Here is a 27,678-nt window from a genome sequence, read left to right as displayed (position 1 = left end):
AAAAATGTTGAATTTAATTGGGATACGGCATGTGAGTTAGCTTTCGATAAACTAAGAAAAAGCCTGATTTCTCCAAAACTATTGCAATATCCAGATTTTAGCAAAGAATTTTTAATTACGGTAGATGCTTCAAAGTTGGGTTGTGGTGCGATACTGAGTCAAAATCATAATAGTAACGACTTGCCAATTTGTTTTGCTTCAAAAGCCTTTAGCAAATCGGAACAAAATAAAGCAATAATAGAATTAGAACTTTTGGCAATATATTTTGCAATAAAGCAATTTCGTGCATATATCTATGGCACTCACTTCAAAGTTAAATCAGATCATCGTCCACTAGTTTATCTATTTAATATGAAAGATCCGTCGTCGAAACTTTCCAGAATCCGTTTGGAATTGTCCGAATATAATTTCACCATAGAATATATTAAAGATAAATCTAACGTAGGTGCAGACGCATTATCGCGAATTTCAATTCAAGAACTTAAAAATTCCAATAATCAAATTTTAGCAGTACAGACGAGGTCTATGACGAAACGTCACGAACAACTACAACAATCGGCTGAGGACATAAACGAAAAAAATATTAAATTACAGGTATTCGACAAATTTTCATATAATTTTTCCAACAAAATCCATAGGATAAAAAGCCAAATTTGACATGACAACGATAATAATAAAATTAATTTAAAAATATATGCGCATTTAAAACATAAAAAACTCGAGTTACTTAATATTGTGTGCACTAACAAAATAATGCCATTAGATGAATTACTTTTGAAGCTTGAAAAAGAAGCTGGTAAACACAATATTAAGCAAGCAGAATGGCAAAAAGATGATCAGTTATTTAAATATTTTTCTATTCCAAATTTTAAAAGTACAGGGAATTCAATTTTAAAAAATTTACAAATACTATTAATAGAACTTAAACTTATAGAAATTTACCACAATGACCCGATATCAGGTGGTCACTGCGGAAATAAAACTTAAACTAATAGAAATTTACCACAATGACCCGGTATCAGGTGGTCACTGCGGAAATAAAAAGCTTTACGCAAAAATACGTACAAAATATTATTGGAAAAGTATTACCCGTGATATTGCCACATACGTCAAAAATTGCAAAAAGTGCCTTTTGAATAAAGTCAAGCCAAAAACCAAAGAAAATTTGGTGCTTACACCAACACCCTGCAAACCTTTCGATGTCGTAGTTATAGATACAATAGGACCTTTGCCTGAGTCGAATAATGGAAATAGGTTCGCGGTGACCATTATGTGCGACTTAAGCAAATACCTAGTTACAATATCAATCCCTGATAAGACAGCAACAACAATTGGAACTGCCATTTTTGAAGGCTTCATCCTCATTTATGGCATAATGAAATCAATTAAAGCCGATTTAGGAACCGAATATAAAAATGAAATTTTATCTGAATTAACTAAACTCCTAAAAATCGAACATAATTTTTCTACAGCTTACCATCATGAAATCCTAGGTACAATTGAAAGAAATCATCGGGTGTTTAATGAATATTTACTAGCTTTTCTAAACGATAACTTCCCCGAAATGGACGTTTATTTGAAATATTTTACATTTTTGCATAATACAACTCCTAGTACAGCTTTTGATAATGGATTTACTCCATACGAATTAGTATTCGGTAGAAATGTTGCCTTACCAAATGAAGTTCAAAAGGAACAAATCGATCCAATTTACAATGTTGAAAATTATTTTAAGTTTTCATTACTCTGTTATTGAAGCATGGAATCTCAAATTAAAATTTATATTAATATACGAAAACAAAAAAAAATTTTTTAAGTTAGGAATTTTAAGTTACATTTCAATTGGCATGTAAATAAAACCAATTATTAATATGCACGCACTATTTGTAATAAATATATATAATACATTAATATAATGCAATAAAAATTATAAAACAATTTACACATAAGTAATTAAATTCATATTATAATATAAAAAAAAATTTATATATAAAAAGAAAAAAAATTATTCTGATTGAACGAATGAAAAAAAGGAAGGAACACCCTAATATCATACATTCATTCAATCAAAACAATTTAAGTCATGTCATCAAGAAGAATATGACAAATCTGATCAACTTGTCAGATTCTTCTTTTTCTAAGGAAGGGTGGTATAGCCGCACTGCGTTACCCAGCCTTTACGCACTAAACACACCCCTGAGTGCATTCAGTGGTGTGCAAAATGGTAACTCAGCGTGGGTACATTTTCACAGTTTAGATGGAACCGGTAACTTATACACACGCGAATAAATTGGAAAATCTAAGCTAACAGTAGAAATTAAAATCTAAGTTAAAAGTAGAAACTAAAAACTAAGTGCACAACTAAGAACTAAAACGTGTAAAAGAACAAAGTTTTAAATAAAACCATTAAACTTAAGAATTAAACAAACATTTATTTAACTGAAGGAAGAAAAAAAAAGACAGAGTAAGTTTGATAACAGTTGCGTGTGTGCACAGAAAAATATTTCGTGGATGATATTTCACGATGGACACCTTTCATAACCCCGGTCCTGAGAAATAGTTTTGCTGCTTCTGCCGGAAAAGGACGGTCATACTCTTGTCAGTGTGTCTCGTCTAAGAGATGGTTGCATCGGTCAGGTCGGGCTAGATCCCAAAACCAGACGTCCACGTAACTTCTATACATCTTTTGTGGCTCCTTGCTGTTCACGCCCTAGTTTGCGCCTTAGCGCATGCTGATGGCATTTCTGCGCCTTAGCGACGCCATGAAGCGGCACAGAAAAGATCGCGAGAGCGGAGATGGAGGCGCCCTCGCGTTTATCATACACCACTCTGTGCAATATCATATATTTGATCCCGACATCGACCGCAGGGACAGTGTCTTAGAACGTCAAGGCTTATCTGTCCGGTCAGGCGATGCAAACCTGGAAATCATAAACATCTACATCCCTCCTGCCACCTGTTGTCCCAGTGGATACCGCCCTAATATCAGCGCCTTAATCACTGGCAACAATCGCATTATCTTAGGCGATTTCAATGCCCATCACGATCTATGGCATTCAAACTTGCGGTGGACAGTAGGGGAGAGATGTTGGCGGATCAAATAGAAAAAACGACTTTCTGCACAATAAACGGAGACGCCCGGGAGTGTTCGAGAGAAAAGTTCTTCGAAAGATTTATGGACCTCTACGCGTTGGCGATGGCGAGTACCGAAGAAGATTTAACGATGAGCTGTACGAGCTATACGCAGACATCAACATAGTCCAGCGAATTAAAACGCAGCGGCTGCGCTGGCTAGGCCATGTTATGCGAATGAAAGATGATGCTCCGGCCAAGAAAGTGTTTCTATCGGAACCCGCCTATGGAAGCAGAGGTAGAGGGCGGCCCCCACTCCGTTGGAAGGACCAGGTGGAAAACGATTTAAACTCCCTTGGTGTGACCAATTGGCGCCGGTTGGCGGAGCGAAGGAGCGACTGGCGCGCCTTGTTGGACGGCCATAACCGTTTAGACGGTTAAGCGCCAATTAAGTAAGTAAGTAAGTAAGTAAACGGAGACTCCCCCACGCGTATGGTAGGAAGCTGTCACAGTTCGCCGGATATTTCAATCGTGAGCGCAGAACTCGTAAACTGCGTCAACTGGCAGCCGATGGTAATATTGGCATCCGACTACTTGCCTATACTTATTTCGCTGGAGCGTTCCGCCGACTTCATCGTCACAGAAAAACGCACTTTCATTAACTTCAAAAAAGGAAAGTGGGACGAATACAAATCCTTTACAGACAACCGCTTTGCTGCCCTCCTTATCCCGAATGATGCCCGCCAAGGGGACCGTGCTTTCCGCAAGGTCATTGAATTCGCCTCGGCTCGTTTCATTCCCGCCGGTAGAATTCCCGAAATTCGACCCCACTTCCCGGCGGAGGCCGCAAGTTTAGCGAGAGAACGTGACCTTATAAGACAGGAGTAGAGGAAGTAAGAGAGCTCTCTCGCAGTACCGTGCAGCAGTAAGAATTGTCCAACGCCTGGGAGCAGTGGTCGACCCAACAGAAGTGGAGATCGAGCGCTTGAGATGAGCTCATGAGGCGGTAGAAGTAGGTCGAATGCAGTACACCACGGTGGCCGCCAAACGTAATTTATAAACAATAGATAATTTGTAAACTAAGACATTTTGGTTACAATATATATTTATAGAGCTTAGCCTAGATATAATAAGGACGATGATAAGAGGAGGACTGATTCGCAAGCCTAGGACGACAAAAACGCATTAAGCGATGTGTCGGACTCGGGGAGCGAGAGTAGTGCTTATTCAATGAAGTCCGTTTTGGAAAAGCATACAAATGAAAACGGAGTAGTAGAGTGGAGAAGGGTGCGGAGTAGAGGAAGTAAGAGAGCTCTCTCGCAGTACCGTGCAGCAGTAAGAATTGTCCAACGCCTGGGAGCAGTGGTCGACCCAACATAAGTGGAGATCGAGCGCTTGAGATGAGCTCATGAGGCGGTAGAAGTAGGTCGAATGCAGTACGAAAGGTTTGATCCGAGAAACCCTTGGTACTACAACCGGTTCGAGGAGGAAGAAGCGTCAAATGGCAGAATGAAGAGGCAACGTTCGGAGGAAGGCGGCAAGCCTGCTTTCAGGAGGCAGGAAGGACCCAGTCCCAGAGCCGCGAGGCAGGACAGTTACATAGAAAAGACAAGTAGGCCTAAAGCTGCAAGACAGATGGACCCCAATAGCTAGGTAGCAACTACCTCGAAAGCTGCGAGTCAGAGAGAGGACATCAAAAATAGTGTGAAGATGATAGCGTGCGACAACATTGCTAGCTTGTGGCGGTTGGAGGAAGTGGTTCCAAACCTCCAAAGGCAAGCCACGAACGCGTGGTTTGAGGTGGTGGATAAAGCGCAAATCCCGACAGTACCAAAAGTTAAGGTATGGATACCATGCGAAATGAAGTCGGAGGATACACTGCGACTTCTGCAGAATCAGAATCCCAACATACCGACATAGGATTGGAAGGTGCTTACTGTATCTCGGCCTAGGGAGTAAGGTCAGTTCTACATCTTCCAGATAAATAAGACAGCTCGATCCCGGCGACCCCCAAATAAGGGATATAAACCAACGCATCAGATTGCTTGTGGATAACACAAGCGGGCGAAATGGGAGGAGCACCTAAGCGGTTGTAACCTCTCTGCCGGTGTAGGTAAACTTTGGTCCACCGTAAAGTCCCTATCGAATCCGTCTAGGCACAATGACAAAGTTTCCATTGCCTTTGGCCATAAAGTGCTGTCGGATGCGAAAAAGTGCGCGAGCGCTTTCTGCCGACAATATATAATGCGTTCTACGGTCGACAAAGATAAACGGAGGGCGAACAGACACGCACATAAACATAAATCCAGCGCGCCACCAATTACCATCACCGCCAAAGAGGTTGAGGATGCCATCGGTCATGCTAAACCATCTAAAGCAGTGGGCCCAGACGGCATAGCCATGCCGATGCTTAAAAGCCTAGGGAAAGAGGGTTTCAAATTTTTAGCACGTGTCTTCAACCTGTCTCTTTCCACCTTTGTCATACCCGAAAAATGGAAAATGGCGAAGGTGGTCCCGCTACTAAAGCCTGGGAAACCAGCTAACATAGGAGATTCATATCGCCCGATATCTCACCTATCGCCAGTAGCCAAGACGCTTGAATCCATCTTGCTCCCCTACTTCAAAGCAAATTTGCAGCTAGCCTGTCATCAGCATTTCTTCAGAAAACTCCATAGCACCACCACCGCGCTAAATGCCATCAGCACCCAGATAAACTGCGGTTTAAATCAAAACCCCCACCATAGAACAGTGCTCATTGCGCTAGACCTATCAAAAGCTTTTGATACGGTCAAGCATGGCACGTTACTGCAAGACCTGGAAGGGTCTACCCTTCCCCCATGTCTTAAAAGGTGGACCGCAAATTATCTGGGTGGTCGGCAGGCATCGGTGCAATTCAGAAATGAAAACCAAGAAGAATTAAACAGGGGGTGCCACAGGGTGGTGTCCTATCCCCACTTTTGTTTAATTTCTACATATCTAAGCTACCTTCGCCACCAGGAGGAGTTACTATCGTTTCCTACGCCGATGACTGCACAATAATGGCCACAGGCCCAGGCCCGAAGATCGATGAGCTTTGCAACAGAATAAAACGCTAGCTCCCTGTTCTCTCCAGTTTTTCCGCCTCGCGAAACCTGGTATTATCACCGACTAAATCCACCGCGACCTTATTTACAACATGGACGTCCCGAATGTCGACCATTCTGAACATCCACGTCGATGGCACTACGCTACCAACTGTTATACACCCTAAAATCTTGGATGTGACGTTTGATCAGGATCTACATTTTGGTGAGCACGCAGCCGCAATTGTACCGAAAATCCAGAGCCGTAATAAAATCCTCAAATCCCTTGCTGGCAGTACTTGGGGAAAAGACAAAGAAACGCTCATTACCACATACAAAGCAATTGGCCAGCCAATTGCGTGCTACGCGTCCCCTATATGGTCGCCAAGCTTAAAATTACCCACTGGAAGAAGCTACAGGCCTGCCAAAATACTGCTCTCAGAACCGCCACGGGCTGTCTTCTTATGTCCCCAGAACACCATCTACATAATGAGGCGAGAATACTCCCCATCAAGGAGAGAAATGAGATGCTAACCAAACATTTCCTGTTGAATACCCAGAAACCTGGGCATCCCAACAGACATCTTATTGATGAGCCAACACCGCCTAGGGACTTAAGGAGTCATTTCCGTAAGCATTTTGAGAAAATACGGCACCTGAGAACTCAGCCGTATGAAGCAAAAAAACACAAGCAGGTCCTTGGTGAACTCCACAAACAGGCGTCAGACCTTTATGCCAGGAATTGCGCGGTGAATCCAGTACTCAAAGAACAGTACCCAAAACTTACGGAAGAGGAACGCATACTCCCCAGGGAAACGCGAGTCACTCCGGCTCAGCTTCGTTCTGGATACTGTAACAGGTTAAACTCTTACATATCCAGAATCAACCCCGACATACCAACCATCTATACAATCATCTCTTTAATTGAAATGTGAAACCAACGCCTCTAACACCTCTTTCATTATGGTCCACCCCTGTTGAAACAGCAAGTTTCCTTGGACTCACTTTAGAAGATAATAAAAAAAAAATAAATAAATATAAGGCGCGATAACCTCCGAAGAGATCTAAGGCCGAGCTTCTCTTCCAATTTGCGTCGTGCTCCTCTTGATTTTCCCTACAACTTGGCCGGACGGGACCTACATGTTTTATGCCGACTCCGAACGGCATCTGCAAGGCAGATGAGTTTTCACTGAGAGCTTTTCATGGCAGAAATACACCCGGAGCGCTTGCCAAACACTGCCGAGATATTGATGACAATTTGTGCAGCTATTAGGTGGGGCGAAGCACTGCTACAACAACAACAACAACGGCAAATCGGATCACATAGCTTTTTATTATAAAAAGCTTTCTCCATCTGAAATGAAATACAGCGCATTCAACAGTTTACCATTTATATTGTAACGAATTTTGGGAAATTCCGCTTATTTGAAACCTTCTGCTAACGTTCGAATCGCTAAACTGTTGAATCACTCCAATATTTTATTAGACTACTTTGAGATTAGTACAATTATATTTCACTTCGCAACTGATAGCGTGTTTAAATCAAACTGATTACTTCGCAACTGATAGCGTGTTTAAATCAAACTGATTACTGACTTCTCAGCTTGCGCTGCTTTTATACTCTCCGTTGCTTCATTCGCATATTTGTACTAAAGTCTAGACGTTTCGCCTTCTAGAACTGCTGTATCTCCTGCTTGGTAATTGAGCTACATACATATATGCGTGTGTATGTGTGAGTAACACTTCGGCTGATGATTACATGTGTTTGTATCTCTTCGTTGCCTTGTATGTATATGTGTAAATGATGATTGATTTGTCTACGTACACAAGAGTGGCAGCTTGCTTTATTGTTGTTGTGCCTTTATTTACTAACAGCTTGGTGATGCTAAAATTCGCCACAATATCAATTTGAATTTGTATTTATTAAATTTTTTCCTAGTACAGCAATTTGATAAAATTATTTTATAGTGCTAGCCAGAACTGCATAAGAGAACAAAAGCAAAAATTCAATAACATTTCAATAACGTAATTAATAAAAAAAAAAAATAATAATGTAAGGCGTGATAACCTTCGAATAGATCTAAGGCCGAGCTTCACGGCATCTGCATGGCAGATGAGTTTTCACTGAGAGCTTTTCATGGCAGAAATACACCCGGAGCGCTTGCCCAACATTGCCGAGGGGCGACCCCGCCCCGCCCGAAAAATTTTCTTCTAATTGAAAAACCTTATTTCTAAAATTTTGATGTTGCTTTTCCCGGGGTGGGAACCCAGGGCATACGGTGCGGAGCACGCTGCCATCACACCACGATGGCCGCCAAACGTAATTTATAAACAATAGATAATTTGTAAACTAAGACATTTTGGTTACAATATATATTTATAGAGCTTAGCCTAGATATAATAAGGACGATGATAAGAGGAGGACTGATTCGCAAGCCTAGGACGACAAAAACGCATTAAGCGATGTGTCGGACTCGGGGAGCGAGAGTAGTGCTTATTCAATGAAGTCCGTTTTGGAAAAGCATACAAATGAAAACGGAGTAGTAGAGTGGAGAAGGGTGCGGAGTAGAGGAAGTAAGAGAGCTCTCTCGCAGTACCGTGCAGCAGTAAGAATTGTCCAACGCCTGGGAGCAGTGGTCGACCCAACAGAAGTGGAGATCGAGCGCTTGAGATGAGCTCATGAGGTGGTAGAAGTAGGTCGAATGCAGTACAAAAGGTTTGATCCGAGAAGCCCTCGGTACTACAACCGGTTCGAGGAGGAAGAAACGTCAAATGGCAGAATGAAGAGGCAACGGTCGGAGGAAGGCGGCAAGCCTGCTTTCAGGAGGCAGGAAGGACCCAGTCCCAGAGCCGCAAGGCAGGACAGTCACATAGAAAAGACAAGTAGGCCTAAAGCTGCAAGACAGATGGACCCCAATAGGTAGGTAGCAACTACCTCGAAAGCTGCGAGTCAGAGAGAGACATCAAAAATAGTGTGAAGATGATAGCGTGGGACAACATTGCTAGCTTTGGGGCGGTTGGAGGAAGTGGTTCCAAACCTCCAAAGGCAAGCCACGAACGCGTGGTTTGAGGTGGTGGATAAAGCGCAAATCCCGACAGTACCAAAAGTTAAGGTATGTATACCATGCGAAATGAAGTCGGAGGATACACTGCGACTTCTGCAGAATCAGAATCCCAACATACCGACACAGGATTGGAAGGTGCTTACTGTATCTCGGCCTAGGGAGTAAGGTCAGTTCTACATCTTCCAGATAAATAAGCAGGCGGAGGATATCTTGTACACGCAGCTTGGAAAAATGTCCTGGGGTTAAGGCAAAATTTACATGCGATTCAGGAAAAGAAGTCCCGAGGATAACAATCGTAACACAGAAGTGTGCGAAGTCGAAATGGACCTCAAACGCCTAAGAGAAAAAGGATAAATGGAGGTAGCCAACGCCACCACGAAAGTGTTAGAAGAGGACCAACAACCAAATGGGACAAACAGCCCAATGGTGGACCCTCGATGCTCAGGCGATGAGGGACGCGTAAAACTTACGACTGGTACGCAGATGACCTGCAATTGTCCTAATTGGAATACTGCCTTCCAACGATTAGCTCTTTGATGGATGGGGTGCTTCGGGATATTCATACCGGGTTATCCAATGTCGGGTTGACAGCCAACGCGGAGAAGACGGATATGGTCTTGTTTACAAAGAAGCACAAGGTCCCAAATTGGACCAGGCCTAAGTTAGGAGGGGTGACCTTACAGGAGAAACCTTGCACAGAATATCAAGGAATCATCCTAGACAGTAAGCTGTCATGGAAGCTCAACGTGGAGGAGAGGGTGAAGAAGGCCTCTACGGCACCTATGCATGTAAAAGAATGCTGGGGTGTACGTGGGGCCTATCGCCATCTCTTTCTCATTGGGTTTTTACAGCGATTGTAAACCTTATTCTATACTATGGAGTTCTTGTTTGGTGGAAAGCCACACAAAAACAACCTACTTACCTCAAAAAATTAGAGGGGATATGCACACTATCTATGCTTAGCATTATGGGAGCCCTGAAAAAACGGATGCACTGCATGCCATTCTGCACATTCCACGTGTAGAGCTGGTAGCAAAAAACATAGCGTTAACAACTGCAACCAGGCTTAGTGCCTCGGGGCTGCTTGAGCACCAACCATACGGCCATAGTAGTATAGCGTAATCAATCACAGGACGAACAGACTACCTGATTCGCTATCTGCGCTTCGACGGAGATCTTAAGGCCATAATAGAGGTGCATGGTTGGCGCAAGGGTGCTCCAATGGCGGACGAGGCGATACATGCGTACACAAATGGTTCCAAAGTAGTGGAAGGAGTAGGGTCTGCGATATACTGTACTGATCCAGAAATAAACAGATCCTACAAGCTGCCAGATTACTGTAGCGTTTTTAAATTGGAAATATTAGCCGTAACCAAAGCAGTAGAAACACTGGAAGAGAATAGCTTAAACTGCAACCGTGTTAGCTTTTATATTGATATGCAATTAAGGCATAAAATAAATACGTGTTAGAGTGTAAGCAGTCTCTGGAGAGAATCGGGATAGGGAGAAGCGTACATCTATATTGGGTCCCAGGGCATATGGGAATAGATGTGAATGAAAAAGCAGATGAACTAGCTAAAAGGGGCGCATCCCTTGAATCTTGCTGCGTAAACGTCCCAATTAGACTGGACGAGATTGAGCGAAGGCGAGAGGTGCACATGATCGACCAAGCGGAGAAGGCGTGGGTTCAATCGCGGGGCTGTAAAGTGTCGAAGATTATGTGTAGGTCTTACAACCTTAGACTAACATTGTTGCTTTTATTATTAAAAAGAGAGGACTGTAGACTCATGACGGGTATTCTGACTGGACACTGTCTTCTGGCGTCACATGCCTTTAAATAGGCTTGGTCAATGATAGCAGATATAGGAAGTGTGGGTTATCGGATGAAACGATCGAGTACGTTTTGTGCTCGTGCCCTGCGCTCGCCAGGCTAAGACTCCAGCTATTAGGAGTTATACAGCTGGCCGATCTAGAAGCAGAAAGTGGCTTAAGTCCTAGAAAGCTTCTAGTATTTCCCAAGAGGACAGAGTTATTTTATAACATAGGTCCTGATTTTTGATAGGGTTTTTCAGTTTGGTCGTTAAAACAAACTTCTGTTAGCACTACGGTCTCATTCAGTCTACGTAAAGTCCTAATGGACCGGCCAGTTCAACCTAACCTAACCTAGCCTAGATACGCAGAATTAATTATTAGGTTCTATCCTTAGAGAAGATAGAAATGAGGCGAGAAAAACGGATAGGAAATAAGAAAATGAATTAATAATTATCTCTAAAAATTTGCAATCATTTTTCTTTCAGTTAATAATGGTGTCTGCAGAGGAGAAGATTCCTGGAAAGAAATCTCTTTAGAGGTACCTTGGGGTATTGTAGCTGGTAAGTTTATATATAAAATAATTATTTGTACATACAAATTTCTCAACCAATAAAGGCAATAACTGTTGAGTAAAACATTTTAGCAAACCTGGAATAATGTTGCGAAACTCATATCTAACCCCGAAAGTGTCACTATCCGAGCTCAACGGATCGTTATCCACCGAAATAACAAGCGGGCACCACTACCTAAAACTTTCAAAAAGTGTCTGCTCGCTAAACAACTTGACAAACAAGCAATCCTACAACTGTCTAACATGATTTTCCCGAACAAAAATAAAAAGACTCGAAATAGGTTCTTTAAAAACTGGACGTCCCTTGGAAGTAGTTGCCAAACATCTCCAGTTTATTTCCCCTATAAAAACTGTTTAGCCAAAAATCACCGCGCAGTCCTAAAAGGAGCCATAGAAATCGGACCTTTGGAAGCTATGAATATTCTACCGATAGTCATTTTTCTTTCCGAGGTGCGTGCCGGATTCATATTCGAAAGAGTACTGCCCACATCCTCAATTCGGGGAGTGTATTTCCGGTTAGAACAACAACCTTACGAGATTAGCACTTTTAAAATTCCTTACAAACAAATTATATGTATATAATTTTGAAAATGCTATAATCTTTTCGTATGGCGCTTCTAGATATTTTCAAATTAAGTCAATTTAAGTATGAACTTGTCAAGGATTTCGTCCATTGTTATTCTACTTGTGTTCGGTATGAATAATGATGACAGAAACAGATGCCAGGGAGGGAAGATGGAGCCTAATCATGAGAGTGTACCAGATTCGGGGAGTCGAGTCATGAACTCAACCCGTCAACACTCCATTGTACTTGTTTTTTTTTTTGCAATTGAAAAGGTGTTTAGTGCCATGTGGGGACACATCGCATGCAGGACATACATTACGTATGTCGGGGTTGATTCTGTACAAGTAAGAGTTTAACCTGTTACAGTATCCAGAACGAAGTTGGGCCAGGATGTCTCGTGTTTCCCTTGGCAGTGCGCTTTCTTCTTCTGCAAGGTTGGATATTGTATATTAATAACAGGGTTCACCAGGCGCGTCCTGGCAAAAGCGTTTACCGATTCGATGTGGATTTGGCTTAGGGCCTGCTTATGCTTGTATGGATCAAACGGCTTTGTTGGCAAGTGCCGGATCTCGTCAAACCTCGTGGAGGCGGGGCTAGATCAAGCAGTTGTTTGCTAGTATGTCCTAGTTTGTGACAGTTTAGCAAAAACTGCCTGTTCAGCATTTCGTTGCATTCTTTAATGTTGAGCTCTTTGGCCTCGCTATGAAGGTGGTGTTCGGGGGTCATAAGGAGACATGCTGTGGCAGTTCTGATTGCAGTATTTTGACAGGCCAGCTGCCTTTTCCAGTATGTGTTTTTAAGAAGACCAGTCGACCAAATTGGGTCCCCCAGCGGGTTAGGGGGTTAGAATATACCCGCGGTAGTTATGCCTGTCGTAAGAGGCGACTAAAATACCGGATTCGAGGGGTTTGTATAGCGCAGCCCTTTCAGGTTGCCAGCGCAATACATAGCTTCTCCAAACCCAATTGTCAACCTCACCTATCCGTGGCGAATCCTTTTTCATTAACAGCCGAGGCTCTGGCGACCCCAAGCTCCTCATGGAACTTGGGGGTGGGGAGGGAGGTTTAATGTGGCCATATAAATCGTTCCCGAGATGGTGCTAGCACCTTAATTTTGCTGTGTTACCGGAGCGTACCGGATCTGTATCCGGCAAAGGACCATAGCATCGATAACACTCCCCAAAACCTTCGGGGATTAACCTTATCGCTACAACAACAACAACCAAACTGGTGACGCGTAGCTCATGAGCGGCCGGCCAATGGCTTTGTAGTGGTTAGGTGCTGCCCGCAAGCGACGTGAGGATTTTGTTGCGGCTTTGTACTTTAGATACAATTTCGGTGGCATGCGCCTTGAAGGTCAGAGTATTATCGAACGTGACCCCTAAGATCTTTGGGTGACTGACAGTCGGTAGCGTGACACTATCGTCGTGAAGTCCAATAATTGTGTCATCTGTTCCTTCCACGCCGTAAACAGAGTGGCCGTGGATTTTTTCGATGATAATGCCAGGTTGCGCGAGGTGAAGGAACTAGAAAGATCGGTGAGAAAGCTGTTTATTTTAGAAACTAATTCATCAATTGTCCTGTAGTCATAATCGTGCAGTCGTCAGCATAGGAAATGATTGTAACTCCTTCTGCTGGGGAAGGGAGTTTTGATATGTAGAAATTAAACAGAAGGGCGGATATGGAACGCCCTGTTAAATTTTCCTAGACTTCGGGATTTCGTTCCTAAATTGAACCGACCATTGAGATAATTGGTAGGTATTTTATTCCCTCAGCGCCAAGGTCTGGCTTATTGATTTAGAGGGCTTGGCCTTGTGGATGGCTTCCTTTATGCCTAGTTGTGTTAAGTACACAAGATATTACAACCTTGAACACCTTGGCCGATAGCCATGCCCACAAAAATAGAAAGAGCATATATCATTATCGAATACTCATAGATCGATAAAATTTTGCAAGTAAACTTGAGCTATGACGTAAGATGCCTACCTTAAAAAATTGTGGAAATGGGCGTGGCACCGGCTGCCACTGTGACAATGCAGGTACAACTTTAGCGCAATCCTCAGTTCATGCAGCCAAATAGGCAGTCTCAAACTCTAGTAAAATTATAAAACTAATTGGTTTTAATTTAAAATTCGTTCATCAAGTTTTACAATTAATTCGAAACTGAAAAAATTATATCAAATATTTCAAAGCTTGCTTATTTTTCTTTGCCAAGAGCTCTAGATCGATTTACAATAGATCAGTTTACAGTTGATTTGTTTACACTAGTCAATTTAAACTGTAGCTGGAGCTCGCATTGAAAACCCGGCCTTAAACGTTCTTCATTAACTGATAAAATTCCTCTAACATTTCTTATACCGATGGTGACATCGTCAAAATCTAAATATTATTTTAAAAGCCACATCACTCGGATACTTCATTCAATCCTTCGATGCCGTATATTAATTTTGTTTTTATTTTTCTCTTACAACAGGCAAATGGTGGGGTCCACAAAATCGCCAACCAGTAATCGCTCTTCACGGTTGGCAAGATAACGCCGGCACTTTTGATCGCCTATGTCCGCTTTTACCTGCTCACATTCCGATATTCTGCATTGATTTACCCGGTCATGGCAAGTCCACCCACTACCCAAAGGGTATGCAATATTTTATCTTTTGGGATGGTATTTGCCTTATACGACGCCTGGTACGCCGTTATGGTTGGGAAAAACCAATTCTCATGGGACATTCCTTGGGTGGCGCATTAACTTTCATGTATTCCGCTTGCTATCCAGATGAGGTTAGTAAACTAATCAATATTGATATAGCCGGACCAACGGTGCGTAATGTTGATACGACAGCAGAGAAGACAGGCTGGGCATTAGATAAATTTTTAGATTATGAAACATTACCATTGAGCAAGATGCCATGTTATGATTATGAAGAAATGATTAAATTAGTTATAGATGCATATGATGGTTCAGTGGATAAGGAATCTGTAAAGGTGCTTATGAGACGTGGCATGGCGCCTGTACCAGAGGAAATACAAAGAGATGGTTTTAACTTTGCACGTGATATACGTTTGAAAGTGAGCTTACTTGGTATGTTCACTAAGGAACAAGTTATGGCGTATGCTAAACGTATACGCTGTAAAGTACTTAATATTCGCGCTCAGCCTGGTATGTCTTTTCATAATCCAAGTATTTACGAGGAAATAATTGAAGTTTTAAAACAGAATGCAGAATTTGTGATATTCGAAAAAGTAACTGGTACTCATCATTTGCATTTGGTAACACCGGAACGAGTGGCTCCTATAATAAGTGATTTTTTATTAAAATCATAAATGAATCAGGAATTTTTTATAGGCATGAATATACATGTGTACGTACGTAGTAGAGGCTGTAAGCTACTTATACATTTTATTATATTTTATTATCATTTATTACATTGCTAAATATATTTAGATAAAACGGTCAAAAATTTATAAGCAAAAGGTGTTCTACTTCGACAGTGATAAGAGAGTTAAGATGTATCTAGAATTTAAATTAAATTTAAAAAGAATGACTTCATTGATATTGAGTTCGAAAATACTTAAATATTCAATCGGAATAGGCTTTATGTAAATCCATGTGCGAAACAAATTTTTGAGGTACCTACACAGGTTACATATTGTCTCGCAATTTCGAAAGTAGAAAATGCACATGGGTTTGTTAAGATGACTAAGGTAAAATCCAGTTGATGTGAATCCGAAAACATTTCAGTATTCGAAAGTTGCTTTACAAATAACGGAGCAAGGCATCTGAATATGATCACAATAGGAAACTCATTCTTTTCAATGCAAACCATTTTATTTGCTTTTTTGTATTTTTAAAAATATTCTGAAACTGAATTAGAGAAAAATTATGTTGATTTAATATTAGGTATTCAGTATACAAATTTTCATTTTTTTATATCTTTTTTGCTAGTTTTCTTCATTTGACTTCATACTGGAACATAATATACTTTTTTTTACGGACAAATAGCCATTTCCTTAGTACAATTTTTTTACATCACAAATGGGCAAACGATCTTATCATTAAACAAGTTCACGAACTATTATTCATCGATTTTGCATAATATTTTCGATATCGTCAAAAAAATGTTATCTCATGTATCACAGTTCTTTTCGCACATTGCAATCATACACCTACTTTATAAACCCGTTCGAAAAATCTCAGACTCAAATTCGAATTAAACCTTGTTGTAATCGAAAATTTTCGGAAATCCAAGTTAAAGTGGATTTCTTGCGGGTTGTTAACACATTAATTAATGTATCCATTTATTCAGAGTTGAACAACTTAATTCGAATTAAAGTTTATAAGTTCGAAAATGTTCGAAAACTCAACTCAAAGTGCACATATTAACATTAACAAATCACTGCATCCAAAGTAGAACAAATCTAAATTCCAATTACTACTTTTTAAGGTCGAAAATCTTCGAACAAATAACTTAAGGCCTCTGCAGAGTGACAAGTTCACTTATTTATTCCGAACTAGCATACATTTTTGACAAATTTTAACTTACCTTACTGCAAGTGGTCACTGACTTGACTTAGGCCAGGTTTTTCAGTACAAGTTCAACTAGCTTTGGTTGCTTCCACAGGAAGGCACCAATAAGGCAAGAATATTTTTGTAATCCTGGTAAAATGCCGGCTCCCTCTAAACAATTGGAACCTTATATAAGGCTTATTTCATATGGCTTACATCAGGTCTTAGTTCTATAAGGAATGTTAGTTGTATGACGTATTCCTTATAATATTCTTTATTTTTAAACGGTTTTATTTAGGTTGACTTGACAGGCGGTTGGGCGGCACGAATTTTGTAATTGAAATTTAAGTAACTTCTCGATAAGCTACAAGCTTGAAACTTGGAATATAGTTCAGAACCCGATGGCAATGCAATAATGAGAAAAAATCCGATAGGTGGCGCATAGATCGAAATATTTCAAGAAATCGTATTTGTGGTCCGATTTGGCTCATATCTGGTCACATAATACATACAAGAATAGAAGAACTATGAAAAAATCGCCACTAGGTGCGCAAGGATCGAGATATTCAAAAAAATCGTATTTTTGGTCCGATTTGGCTCATATTGGGAAGAAATATTACATATAGTCCTGTAGAAGCGACATCAAAATATTTTGGAGTTCGAGGAGGGACAGGCATACGTGGCGCAGAGTCGAGTAAAGTCTTTGGAAGGATTATTGTAACAAATTGTCAGGAAAGAGTCCGTGTAATAATGAGTCACTAAATGAACTAATAGAATGAGAAATAATAGGCAATTAATAAAGACTAAAAACTTGAAAATAATTTAATTACAAAAAAATTTTAAGTTAAACGGTTTTATTGAAAATAATACTTACATTAAGTAATAATAATATCAAAAGCTAGTTCTAGTTACTAGTGATCACACTCCTTAGCAATTTAGGGCGTTGATCAGACAATTAAATAAAAGCATTGGACGCGTCAAATTTCTATTGATAGTCATAAGTAAGACCAACTGGACCTTAATCAGGTTATGCTACGCCCCACATTTTTAGAAATTTTACGCGCCCAACACTTTTACCAACGCCCTAGATTGATTATCCCCCTACATGAGGAGTTATTATAAGCCATTAGGTAGAATATAACAACAGTAATATAAGGCTTATGGACCATATATAATAAGGCACGATAAAAAAATAGATTATATTGTTTATGAATCAGGTAGAATAAGAAATAGTACGCCGCATTATAATCTTATTATAAGAGTTATTGCAAATATATAATGGGGCTTGCATAGGACTTTTAATAAGACACCATTTGACTTTAGATTCTTTATTTATCTTTTTAATCACGTATTTCGACACTTTCAAGTTCGACCTCATTTAAAAAATTACTTTTAATGTTACTTGTCTCGTAATTTTAACGCAGGAAGAATTCTCAATCATATATTACTGTTTCTTTACTTAAATAAAGTTTTAAATATGTGATTTTAAAGATAAATAAAGGAATTTAAAGTCAGATGGTGTCACATTATAAGTCCTATGCAAGCCTGATTTTATATATGTAATAGGAATTTTAAATAGGTTAAAATACTATTCCTTATTCTTTATCCTGCTTTGTTCATAAACCTTATGATGAGGCTATTGTACTCAAATGTATTATCTTATTATAACGCCTTCCGAAGCCTGATTTTTGGTGTCTTCTAAGGCTCAATAAGGAATACGCCATACAACTAATATTCCTCATCGAAATAAGGCCAGATTCCATAAGCATTTTGGTCACATAAAATAAGCTGTATATAATAAGGCTCAAGAAATTCCGCTTATTGTTACCTTCTGCTTACGTTCGTATCGCTAAATTCTTGAATAAAACACTCCAATAGTCTGTATTATAAAATGGTTTTTATTAGACTACTTTAAGAGTACTTCACAATTAAACTTCACTTCGCAACTGATAGCGTGCTTAAATCAAACTGATTACTGACTACCCAGCTTGCTCTGCTTTTCAACTCTCTGTTGCCTTGTCTAAACGTTTCTCTCTCTAGAATGTTCTGCTTGGTTACCAGCTATATGCGTGTGTATTTGTAGCTTATAGTCTCTCGCATAGGCATATGAGTGTATATATGTGAGTACTACTTCGGCTGATGATGGCATGCGTTTGTGAGTATCTCTCTACTGCTTGTATGTATGTGTGTACATGATGATTAATGTGTTTCTATAGCTTGCTTTTAAGGTTTTTGTTGTTGTGTATTTATTTAGTGAATATTCGTCACAATATGACATATTTTTGTGTTTGTACAAAACGTTTAGACTTTGTCTTTTCTGTTTTCAGATATCTGTTATTCTTGGTTTTTTTTATTAAGCGTTTTTTTACGACAGGAATACCTGCCGCTGGTATATTCTAAACTCCCTAACCCTAAGAAATCTAAAACAAATTAAAATTTTTTTGCTTTGGACCATAGTTCTTTTTCAATCTTGATTAGGGATTTATTTGGTGTTGTATCGTTAAGTTTGTTCCAAATTTCGTGGCTATTTTTTCGGTAACATCTGCTCTTTCGTTCAAATTGTTTCCAACATGGCTAGGTACCCAGGTAATAATTATTTTTTCAATCTGTGAATTTGCGATGTTGTTTGGATTTTTGCTGTTATGTGCTTTTGAGTTTCCTTGTGTTTCAATAATTTGATTGCAGTCAGGCTCTGCGAAGATTCCATTTCTTTTTGTTGGCTACTTCAATAGCATGTAATATTGCGACTAGTTCCTCAGTTGTGTATGTTAGACTATCATTAATGTTGTAGAAGTAGGCAAAGTTTCGCTCATCTTCATAAACGGCACATCCTACATTGTTGTTGCTAATTGATGCATCTGTAGCTAAGGTCTTATAACCTCTGCTGATTAGATAAGTTATATTTTCATAGAAGGTGGCTTTTAATTGTCCATTTGTGATGTTTTTTGATACTTCGAATTCCGATTCGATTATTGTTAATTTATTTTGAAATCTATTTATAGCGAGCCCTGTGCGCAAAAAAGACGGTAAGAGCCAAAATCAAAATTTTAGAGGAGGATGTGTTTTTTAATTTTCTTTGCGGCCAGTTTAACATTTGACATATAATTTGGTACACAGCCTTTATTTAACTCACTCTATAAGATAAATTCTATTATTATATTATAACATATCGCTAGTTTTTGGCGCATACGTATTTTCTGCCCTCCAAAATACATTCAAATTTTTCATTCTTCTTGTATCGAATTATGCTTCAATTTTTATTTAATTTTTTTCAATGAAATAAAATAATTATATTACATAAATAAGGGTTAATATTAGAAACTAATTTTAAAATGCTATTTTTGTCAGCAAGACAATCTTTTACGCGCTCATCGTACTGCAAAGATAAAAATTCGCTGTGACATTTTTTAGGTATTGTATTTTTTTCGCAAAGTTTTTTTTAAATCCATGTACTTCTTTATTGATATTTTCGACTTATTTTTGTACAGAGCAAGTGGTCCATTTATATTATATCCGTGTTCTGCCTAGATTGCAACCGAGTCCATATCATACTTTTTAATTTCAGAATCATCAAAGTATCCGTATTACATCCTAGTTGCCATCAGCTTCTCCCCTCAAAGAGCAGTAACCATTTCGGGTTCCATTCTCATAAATACTTTCATTATAATAAGCATATTGTCGCGAATAAAATAAAGTTACACTTTTCCCATGTGGCGTGTTTGAAACCTTTTGCAGGTCGAAGCTTGCACATAGAAAGCTCGAACTTGCATTACTTCGTTTCTGGTCCTCCAAAAAAACTTCTTTGCGTTTATTTTTGTCTCTAATGTGTGACCGATATGTTTCTGTTGGCTCTAAAACATGTCGCGCTTCACTATCCAAGCTGTTATAGTTTTCACAAGTAAGTGTCTTTTTTAGGCAAATGAAAACCGATATGAAAACGAGTTTTGAAAATGTTTTCGAAAACATACAAGAACACTTTAGCGCACTCTTTGTGGATACCTTTAAGATGCTCAATATAACATCGATATACTCCTTTTATATTGTGTAGGTATATGGTGAATTTTAATTTTTGTTCTATCTTTCGGGACACCCTTCTAAAATATGCTAAGAGATCAGAAAATGATTATTGAAAAGTTTCAGGCCAATCCGCTAATGTTAACAGGTGCCTCATTGAGGCCAAAGTTAAGAAAAACAGCGATTTTTCAGAAAAAATTTTAGTGTTTCGTCAGTAAAAGTGAAACCATTTATGCCAGGAACTTGACTCATATACCATTGAATATTGTAATGTCCATAGACGTTTGCATGGAAACTAAAATTAGGGATATCCACTATGACGTGATCTGATAAATGCTAAATACTGCTAAAAATAACCGTTTTATAAAAATATTATTCAGATCAAAATCAATACAAATAAAATTACCTATCGAATAGTGTACGAGTCAAGATCCTGGCATAAATGGTTTCACCTGGCCTGAAACTTTGTATGTATCATTTTCTAATCTATTGGCATATTTTATGGGGGTGCCCCAGCGGAAAATATAAAATTGATTTCTTGTGGCCACCCTATTGTGGAATTCTTGTGAAAGATACAGCTTGTTGCTTTTGTTGCGCCAATAATGCGAAGGAACTGCTGGCAAATGCACAATAATAGAGACAACAAGTGCTACGTTGTCATCACATGTTTTGTTATGAGGCTTGAATTTCTTAAAGCTAGCTCTATAGGTTTTCAAGCAATATGGCGGGTACTTAGCAAAAATTGTTGGCATACTTTTTGACAAATATTATTGAAATCAATTGTATAACTATAGCTGACCTGCTTTTTGTGACTACCTCCTCACCTCGCCTTTTTACGTATTTACCCGTCATGTACGAAAGCAACAGTCCGTTTGTCTTATTTTATTACCAATGCCCCAAAAGTGTTCGTTTATCGCTATTCGATCTGATTCCACGAACTTTTCACCACACGAGTTGGGACAATTTTTCTGTAAACATGGATTAGGAAGAACACTTGTGTCGGGCTTTTTGACATCAGACGCGCAGTCTTTTGGGTAATGGTTTAATCTTTTTGTAACCCCGTTTTCCAATGCACGTCTCGTCTTCCATATTGTCTACTGAAACGAGTTGCACATACGATAATTCGGTTTCGCTATCACTATAAGGAACGATAGCTCCCATTTTACTTGAACTCTGAAAAGAAAATTAATCCCATCTAATAATCGTTAAAATATAAAAAAATAGCAACTTACTTTGGGTTACGAAGAATTAATTTTAAGAAAACCGCACTATAGATCGTATTTATTTTAAAATGTTTATTTTATATAAGCTCATTTTTCTTTACAAAAGTATTTTATTCGAACTACAAATTTTTAATGAAAATGTTTTATAAATGGATATCAAAAATTTAACGCAAAAAGTACAAACACATGATAATAAAATATTTTAGCACTTAGTAACACTTTGGTACAGTATATTTGTATATAAAGTAACGTTACATGCACTAAGAGCAAATGTATTGGTGTTTAATCGCTTGTACTCATTTATTTCAAAAAAGCAAAAAAGACGCATCAGCCACTTCGTGCCCAAGAAAAATGTAAACAAACAAAGCACATGCACTTACGCCAAAATTGCTTTTGCTCTAAATTTATAACGGTACATGTCACAGCTATGAAACTTTGAGAAATGATACATTTGATGATAAAGTAACGATTTCCGTAAAAACCTAAAAATCGAAAAACATGGCACTTACGTCTTTTTTGCGCACATGGCTCGATATGATTATCTTAGTAACCTGTGTTTCGACTGAAACTAAAAAATTATTATACTCCAAATAGCTTTCAAAAATATTAAAATTAATACACAACTCTGCAAAGTTATGCCAATTCCAATTACTTTTAAAGCTACTTTTTGAAAAACGTAATGAATTTCTAAAACTAAACAAAATTGCATAACATTTAAAAACATTGAAGATTGTCATTGTAATTGCAATGCAAATGTAACAACAACTGTAATATAATGTATGGGAATGATAATTTAACTGTAATCTTAATGTAATATAGCATTATGAAAGAAATAGTCTAGTATTAGGTATTTGATGATAAGTATCTACATACATATGTGGGATGTATGAATGAAATTAAAGTTTTAATTAAAAAAACACTTTAAAATTATATTTTTAAAACAAAAGGTTTAGTAAACCTCTTAAGTATATGATTGTGAGTTGGGTATTTTAATTTAATATTAGGTATCATTTATAACTTATTCGCCACTATCCTATATATTCATTAGTACATAATATTTTTTTGATGAAAATATTAAAGTTTAGAAAAACGAAACGCATCAAAATATTATCTATTACTCTATTATCTTTTAAATTTTTTTTTTTAAATGTAAGAAATTAAGGGCTATTGGTACTTTGAATTCTAGCTAAATAAAGTAAAAGTAGATTATAAATCATTATTACAATCTTTAAAGAGATGATGTACACAAGAGCAACGAAATAAAGGAAAATGCACACCATGTTAAAAAAAAATATATATATATATATATATATATAAAAAAAAAAAAAAAACAAAGACAAATTTTGGTCGTAGTGTTTTTGTTTAGCTATATTTGATTAAAATAATTTGTTAAAAATAAAGGATTGGGAGCACACAAATAAATCTATTTGTACTATGGCACTATTGTGAATATTTGCACTGCATTACAGGCAGTTGCTATCATACGCTAGATGGCAGCGCAAGCTGTAAGTTTTAATTGATCGATAGAATAGCTGATTACTGCTGATATTTGATAAGATACTTTTATATTGGTTGCGCAAGATGCGCACGGCTCGTATATCTAAATATTTGTACTTAATACATTTTATATATACGTAATTAGCTCAACCATTACACATTGTCCGGCCCGAACTTTGGTTTACTTGCAAAATTTTCAAGAATTATCCGTATTTTCTGTATTGGCGGTTAATCCAACACCAGAACAATAGAAAATGGGAAAAATAATTCCACTACTAATGATTGGAAACTGTACTAACGAGTCAGCGGGTCATATCACTGGTTTCGTCGGCGGTCCCTCACTGATCCCTCATTTTAATGCGAGCAAAATGCATAGCACTACCACCGCGCTAATTGTTCAAGGCGTTCCATAACACAATTTCTAGCTTTTCAAACCCAATTCTCAACCTCACCTACTCGTGGCGAATCCTGTTTCTTTAGCAGCTGAGGCTAAGCCTGCTATTTCACTGCTAACTTGCGTCTTGCCAATCATCAGCATGACTTTCGAAAACTACATAGCACTACCACTGAACAGTGCTCGTAGCGCCAGACATGTCAAAACCTTTGATACAGTCAACCACGGAACATTACTGCAAGACTTGGAAGGGTTCTCCCTTCCTCCAAGTCTTAAAAAGGGGACCGCAAGCTATCTGCATGGTCGACAGGCATCGGTGTAATTCAGGAACCTAACATCTAAGCCCAGAAGAATGAAAGAAGGGGTACCACAGAAGCTTCCGATGATGGCTACAGGTCCCGGCTCACCTTAGCCGGCCATCATCATTATATACAACACGGACATGGTAAATGTCGACCATATTGGATATCCACGTCGATGGCATACGGCTACCGACTGTCTTACACCCAAAAGCACTGTGTGCGACGTTCGATTAGGATCTACATTTTGGCAAGAATCCCCACCGGCAAAATCCAGAACCATATTAAGTAAATAAATAAATGTAAGGCGCGATAACCTCCGAAGAGATCTTAGGCCGAGCTTCTCTTCCAATTCGCGTCGTGCTCCTTTTAACTTTTCCTACAAATTGGCTGGACGGGACCTACTTATTTTATGCCGACTCCGAATGGCATCTGCAAGGCAGATGATTTTTCACTGAGAGCTTTTCATGGCAGAAATACACTCGGAGTGCTTGCGAAACACCAACAAAGCCATATTATAAACCTCAAGTCTCCCGCCGACAGCACTTGGGGTAAAGATAAAAAAAAAAACGCTCATTTCCACTTACAAAGCAATGCCTAAAGGTTAACCCCTGGAAGAAAATACAGGCCTGCCAAGACACTGTTCGCAGAATCGCTAAGGGCTGTCTTCTTACGTCCTCAGGGCACCTCCTACAAAGTGAGACGAGAGTACTGCCCATTACGGAGATAAATGAAATGCTGAACCTGGCCATCCCAAGAGAAATCTAATTGAAGAGGCCCCTCCTCACAGGGGCTTAAGAAGTAATCGCCGCAAACATTATAAGGAAATACGGCACCTAAGAACACAACCCTATGAAGAAGAAAAACACAAACAGGTATCACTGAGGATCCCGAAAAAAGCGTCGGAACTCTATTCGAGGAATTGGCCGGCGAACGCCTTTCTTAAAGATAAATACCGTGAACTCGCAGAAGAGGAAAGCAATCTCTTTAGGGAGACGCGCCACTCTAGCGTCGGAACTCTATTCGAGGAATTGGCCGGCGAACGCCTTTCTTAAAGATAAATACCGTGAACTCGCAGAAGAGGAAAGCAATCTCTTTAGGGAGATGCGCGCCACTCTAGCGTCGGAACTCTATTCGAGGAATTGGCCGGCGAACGCCTTTCTTAAAGATAAATACCGTGAACTTGCAGAAGAGGAAAGCAATCTCTTTAGGGAGACGATACTGTATCAGGTTAAACTCTTACCTATCCAGAATCAACTCCGGCATACATAATGTATGTCCTGCTTGCAACGTATCCCCACATGACAGCAACAATATTTTTAATTGCAATGTGGAACCAACGCCTCAACACCTCTCTCACTCTGGTCCACCCCTTTTGAAACTGCAAGTTACCTTGGACTCCCGTTAGAGGATATTGATGACAATTTGTGATCGGTCGCACCTATTGGATGGGACGAAGCACTGCTACAATGACAACAAGTTCTGCGTTGAAAGTTCAATAGGTTCAAATTAAATCGTTACCGAAATGGTCGAGCTTACTCTTTAAAGCTGGTTGTTACTGGAACGTAGATCGTAACGGATCTACATTTATCCGGCAAAGGACCATCAACATACATAACACTCCCGAAAACATTCCGGGATTGTGTTTACAACAACAAGAACCACGCTATACCACATAAAGGCCCAGATAAATTACGGACTATAAACCAGCCAAAACCTCATCATAAAACGGTGCTCGCAGCACTTGACCTGTCAAAAGCTTTTGACACAGTCAAAGTACACTACTTCCCCCTTTTCTAAAAAGATGAACCGCAAATTGTTGGAATGGTCCACAAAGGTCGGTTGAATTTAGAAACGAAACTTTAGAACCTAGGAAAATTAAAATCGGGGTGCCACAGGGTGGTATGCTATCCGTACTCCTTTTTAATTTCTACATATCAAAGCTGCTTTCCTCACCAGAATTATTCCTAATTTCCCAAGCCGACGAATGCACGATAATAGCAACAGAAACTGGGCCTTCAATGGACGAAGTAGTTTCTAAACGAAACAGCTATCTCCCCAGTCTTTCTGGTTTCTTCACCGACCAAATCCCCTGTCACTCTCTTAACGACATGGAAGCAGCAGATAACGCAAACATTGGACGTTCACATCGATGGTGTTAAGCTACCAACTCTCAGTCACCCAAAAATCTTAGGGGTAACGTTCGATAACACTCTCACCCTCAAGACGCATGCATCTGAAATTGTATCTAAAGTACAAAGCTACAACGAAATGCTCAAATCGCTTTCCGGAAGCACTTGAGAAAAAGATAAAGAAACGTTGTTCACGACTTGCAAATAATTGGTCGCCTGGCCTTAAAAGTACATATTGGAAAAGGCTGCAGGTCTGACGAAATACTGTACCCAGAAATGCCACGAGATATCTTTCTGATATCATCTGCATGGTGTCTGTCACAAACCGGGACACGCTAGAAAACAACTGCTTGATCTAGCCCCGCCGCCAAGAGGAATAACGAAACATCTCCGTAAGCGCTATGATGAGATCCGACACCTGCACAAAGCGAGCGCCAGGCATGCGTTGTGTGCGAGATAAATAAACGCATTAAGTATGGGGCTGAAATCCTTACAGATTAATACGTTGTATTTGTCCCATCGAGAAAGCTTTTTTCATTATTCAAACTTTCAGATCTCTGAGTTATCGGGAAGTTCCTTAAAACTCGAAGAAAACTTTCCAAGTCAGAACGTTTTTTAGAATTTTCACGACCTAGCAAAATATTTTCTGCCGCACGTTAAATTGTCACCGTGTTCCGATAGGTGTTCCAAGTTTCAAGACTCTAGCTCTCCGGGAAATTGTATGGAAATTGGCGGAAAACCTCAAACGAAACTAATTTAAAGGAAGTAATAAAAAACTATCTTTAATTTGAGCTTTTTACAATTTCTGGTAAAAGTCTAGATACGCGTCCAAGAAATCGAGAGACGCGTTTTTTGCGTCGTTCAAAACATATTCACGAAAAACTGAAAAATTACCCCGGACCCCCCTGAAACTGGGGATATGATCCATAGTATTTTTGCGCAGAACACCTTTTCACATTGAAGGCTTTTGGTCGCGCTTAAAATAAAATTACCATACCCGTCCACCAATGGTGTGGGATCAAAATTAAATCCTTTTGTACACATTTTCTTTTCTCATATGTACAACAGAATTACAAAGGCCCCTATTATGAGCATTATTCGATCTTCGATCTTCGCTGGCTATCGAAAATCGAATTTGAAATTGGTATTATGACACCTCTCTCTGTCGAAATTTTCGTTGTGTATCTAATTTTCAAGCGAATAGAAATTTGTTGTCGACGCTGTATCGAATAGAAAAAGAATTGTTTAAAATGTAAGTGTTTTGTATTTATATTGTACTTTTTTACTACCTCGTAGTAATTTTAAACTATTTGAATTCATTTTATATAGGTCCAAGGTCGTGAGTACAAAACAACAGCTTGAAAGACTGGTTTCAATTATAGAACAAAATCCCCATATAGCAAAAGGAACTTGCACATTATAGAAATGCAACTTTGCTTGATGCAGCTCAGCCTCCTAATAATTCAATT

The 27,678-nt window shown here is 39.1% G+C and overlaps 1 protein-coding gene across 4 annotated transcripts in view; it reads left to right on the top strand.

The window, feature by feature from the left end:
* The window catches only part of kraken (serine hydrolase like 2 kraken), a 67,119-nt gene extending 51,080 nt beyond the window's left edge, over window positions 1–16,039 (top strand). For 2 of the 4 annotated variants that reach the window (XM_067766981.1, XM_067766979.1), the window contains 2 exons: window positions 11,497–11,571; window positions 14,620–16,039. In XM_067766981.1, the coding sequence (XP_067623082.1) occupies window positions 11,497–11,571; window positions 14,620–15,467 (923 nt within the window). In that variant the 3' untranslated portion in view covers window positions 15,468–16,039. The remainder of the gene's footprint in view (window positions 1–11,496; window positions 11,572–14,619) is intronic. The other 2 variants (XM_067766982.1, XM_067766983.1) reach the window with 2 other exon arrangements.
* The last annotated feature ends 11,639 nt before the right edge of the window (window positions 16,040–27,678 follow it).

The sequence above is a fragment of the Eurosta solidaginis genome, chromosome 2 (assembly GCF_040869045.1).
Source record: "Eurosta solidaginis isolate ZX-2024a chromosome 2, ASM4086904v1, whole genome shotgun sequence".
Classification (NCBI taxonomy): domain Eukaryota; kingdom Metazoa; phylum Arthropoda; class Insecta; order Diptera; family Tephritidae; genus Eurosta; species Eurosta solidaginis.
The sequence above is the reverse complement of the archived record's forward strand: the minus strand, read 5'-3'. Positions and strand labels throughout refer to the sequence as shown.